Here is a 4,430-nt window from a genome sequence, read left to right as displayed (position 1 = left end):
GGGCCTGAGAAACCTGTTTCCTTCCTTATATGTGAAAATTTTCATTAGAGTTATAATTTCAAATTCATCATATTATTTATAAAAAATAAATTTGAATAAAAAATATTTATCATGTTTTTTAATTACATGAAATAAATCTAATTAATAACTATAAGTAATATATATATATGTAAAGATATATTTTGATAAATGAATATTTTATATATAAATCATAAATATTATAGGAGTATTTAGCTATTACATATTTTAGAAATTATGATTAAAATTTTGTATATTTTTTGGATCAAATTTAATTTTTTGTTATTCAAATCACATTTTTGAATATATGGATTCAACATCTTACAAATAAACTACAATATTATATTCTATTTACCATAACTAAATCATCATACTAATTTTTTAAATATTTAATAATAACAATAAATGGATAATAACACAAAACATACCAAACAGCCGCTCATTATAATATATTTTAAAACATTTGATAATAGCAATAAGCAGATGCTAACATATAATTTTATAAAACATACCAGATACTATGTTTAGAAATTAAAAAATTGGCTTTAGTGACCCAATTAACTTAATTCACATGATTATAAAGATACATTTATCTTAATTTAATTCAAGTGGTTGCAGATTTCTTATCCATATTTGCATGTACCCCCGCCACACGAATTCAAATGATCTCTCTCTTTTGAATTTTCTTTCACATACCTTTCAAGCCTGGACTTCTATGGAGATTCAATTATCTGTATGTTACGTAAGTGTTCAAAACATCGTTAGAATAGATTGGGCGTCAGCGCCATCACAATTGACCGGGAGAAACGCTATGACCAAATCATAATGATTTTAGAATAAAATAATATTAGTTTTATATCGCTGGAAAATTTGTTATAATTTAATTGTTATATTAGTAATGAAGAAAGTTATTGTTGATTATTATTTATTTTTTTCAGTAAGAAAAAACCATCTGTTTTATATTAGGTTAAAATAGTGCATAATTATGAAGGACAAATCGTCTCATAAGTTTTGTGGAATTCACAACATAATTATATGGGTAGAAAATATTCTACATACATATAACTGAACTATAGATTACAATTTACGACAATTGTGGAACTATGATTTCTCTGCGATATCTACAAATCTATCACATAATAATCAAAAGACGCTAGGCTCTAGATATGTCACAGGGCATTTACACATTTTGTATACAGTTGGCATTTTTTTTAACTTATTGGTATTGGAGTTCTACTTTTTTATATAGTCTTCCGTGCCCTATCCTGGCACTTTTAGACTTTCTACTTCTGTCTCGTTTTCTCCCATTTTGATCATGATATACATTTCTTCTTCTGTGGCTATTGGTCCCTTTTTTGTTATGTGCCCTGTTAATGCACTGAATGGATGGTTTTTGAAAGGAGTTCCATATGTTTTTTATGTGTCTCATCCAGCCTTGTAGGGAGGCCTGTTGAATATTGTTCTTTCCATTTACATGATCTATTAAGCATTTGGAATCCCCAAAAATTTGTACTCGAGGGATATCCAAAAACTTAATAAACCATAATAATCCCCAAAGAGCAACAACTTCTGCCTTCATGCTTGTTCCTTCTCCCCCATACCAATGTACTCGAAACTCTTGGTCTTCTCTTATTCATCAATATAAGTTGATTCATTGTTATTACTAAATTATATACTATGTGGAATTATCTTGTTAGTGGTTGGTCTTTACTGGAACAAGCTTTCCCTTCTACCAAATGCTTCTAAATCTGAGTTATTTCCTTGTGTTAAAAAAAAGGAACTAGTTTTAGGGTAAATACTATTAACCCATTTGAATAAAATATATGATATCCTTACTCCACGCCCATTACAATAAAATACATATGATTTTTATTTTTTTTTATTTTTATACACAAGTGGGAAAACCTAGCTTTCCCTTCTACCATTTGAATAAAATATATGATATCCTTACTCCACCCCCATTACAATAAAATACATATGATTTTTTAATTTTTTTTATACACAAGTGGGAAAACCTAGCTTTCCCTTCTACCAAATGCTTCTAAATCTGAGTTATTTCCTTGTGTTAAAAAAACGAACTAGTTTTAAGGTAAATACTATTAACCCATTTGAATAAAATATATGATATCCTTACTCCACGCCTATTACAATAAAATACATATGATTTTTATTTTTTTTATACACAAGTGGGAAAACCTATCCTAACTCAGTCTCTAACGATACCGGTGAATGCACACTAGGACAACCATCTGTCATTATTACCCGTGAATGCAAGAATAACCTGTTTAGTAGTCCTTAGGGGGAGAGTTTCACTCCACCAAAATACCTCATCTCCAGTTGTTACTGGTGAATGCAGGCCACCTGGAATAACTAAGTGGCTAGTAGTCCTTAGGGGGCAGATTTTCACTCCCAAATACCTCTCAGTCTTGGGTAGTTACCCTGTTTTATATTTCTATATTTTTTTTTGTACATGGGAAAACCTATCATAACTCAGTGGTCAAACCAACAACCAGAATAGCTATCTCTGGCTGTTATCGAGAATGCATGCTCACTCATCAACGTTATTAAAAGAAAACCACACCATCTGGAATAACCAGTGGGTGATCATAAAAGCGCAGACTTTCACTCGTGTCACATGCCTGTAAGTCTTGGGCCATTAATTTGTTTTCCTTGTATAAACAAACAGAAACAAGCTCTTAACCAAACAAAAACAATTTTAGAACATATTCATAACCCATTATATTTCCATATATTAATTAATAATTTTTATTTTTTCAAAATCAATAAGATTAATTACTTTTCCTGAAATATCTCATCTAACAAATAAATAAAGTTTGGCCTGGAGTATGCCGTAAAACTGCTTCTGCTTGGCTAAGAGCTCGTCTTCCTCGGACGTAAGGAAACAGGTTAACGGCCCAAGACCCAGAGGCATCTGGCAGGAGTGAAAGCCTGCTCCCTTACGGACCACCAACGGGTTATTACAGGTGGCGTGGTTTTCCTTGATAACAGTGATGAGTCAAACCGACATTCGCGGATAGCAGCCAGAGATGGCTGTCCTCACTGTTGGTTTGACACCTGAGTTTGATAGGTTTTGCCACCTTCGGGGAAAAAAAAAAAAAATAAAAAAATAGTAAGGAGGGAGGAAAGTAGATTATCTGTTGACACGGTATTCTATGGTGTCAGCAACTTTGTTTTGAAAACTGGAAACGAGTGGATGAGAGAACATGATCTGTTGACAGGGTGAAAGTATGACAAGGTCCACAATCAATGGTACACAGATTTACAGGCTGACAAAATTTATAAATAAATGTGCAAGTTTTGGCGAAAGCGAATAAGCAACAAGTGGAACAACACACGTTAGTGTTGCCTCGCTGTCTTTCGCTGGATATTGCGTGTACGCACGAATCTGCATTCTGGTCTACTGCAATTGTCCGTTGCAGCGTTCACAGAAATAACAAGAAGACCACCAAGTTCAACACTTCTCAGATATATAGAAGGAATACCTTCTGCCCTCTTCATCATTTCTTTCATTACCAAAACACAGAAGCTTTGAAGTAGAGGCCAAGGAAGGTCTTAAGCAGCAGCCATCAACTCTCAGATCAGGTTAGCCATATTGTTTCTATAGAGTTCTTTTAATTTTTTTCCCCTGTTTGTGGGTTGGGGTTTCTTAATTATGCCCTGTTTCTTTTGCCCTGGGGTTATGAAATTATGTTTCTTTTGATTTTTTTTTCCCTCGGCTGTGGCTTGTTATTGATAATAATGGGGGTTTATGTGATTATGTTTCAGAATTAAAGGTCAGTTATTCATTCATGGCGGTGCCCAAATTTGGTGGGTGGGAGAGCTCAACAATGCCCACAGACTACTCCATGGTATTTGCCACTGTTAGAGAGAATAAAAAGCAAAACAAGATTGAAATCGGCGTGGAGGATACTAATAATGTCAGAAACGATGATAATAATCTTATTTCACACCAAGATCAGAACAGTATAGAGCCTAATATTCCTGTAAGTATATAATATGTATGAATTTGTGATGGCTTCTGATGGTTTCATTGTGATTACAGTGGGCTGATGTGTTTTTCTTTTTTGGTTTTGCAGAAGAGGAGGTGGCTCAACAGATATTTTGCCTGCTGCTTAGCTTGATCTTCATGGATGATTATACAGAAATAAGTGAGTTTTGGGGTTGTAAACTGGATGGGGATGGGTTGTTCTTGAGTCCAATGTCAATGTATTGTGATGTTAGGAAATGGAACACCATGATGAAAGAATATCAGTGTGATTTTCATTGATATTATAGTGTGTCCTCTGTATTGTCCTATTACGATTTTTATTGTTGGGTATCCAGCAGGAGCATATGCTTACAAGATTACCAGAGCCATAATGTTTATCTTAATGTCTATATGAATTTTGTTG

General features: G+C 33.4%; 1 protein-coding gene across 1 annotated transcript; it reads left to right on the top strand.

Moving 5' to 3' along the window:
- The first annotated feature begins 3,346 nt into the window (after positions 1-3,346).
- On the top strand, positions 3,347-4,430 carry LOC149163638 (uncharacterized). The gene is made up of 3 exons (XM_089430779.1): positions 3,347-3,621; positions 3,805-4,022; positions 4,116-4,430. The coding sequence occupies exons 2-3, from the start codon at positions 3,828-3,830 to the stop codon at positions 4,158-4,160; spliced, it is 240 nt and encodes a 79-aa protein (XP_089286905.1). The 5' UTR covers positions 3,347-3,621; positions 3,805-3,827; the 3' UTR covers positions 4,161-4,430.

This window comes from Pinus tabuliformis, chromosome 5_1 (assembly GCF_031772625.1).
Source record: "Pinus tabuliformis cultivar Carrire ecotype Pingquan chromosome 5_1, CPIR1, whole genome shotgun sequence".
NCBI lineage: Eukaryota > Viridiplantae > Streptophyta > Pinopsida > Pinales > Pinaceae > Pinus > Pinus tabuliformis.
The sequence above is the reverse complement of the archived record's forward strand: the minus strand, read 5'-3'. Positions and strand labels throughout refer to the sequence as shown.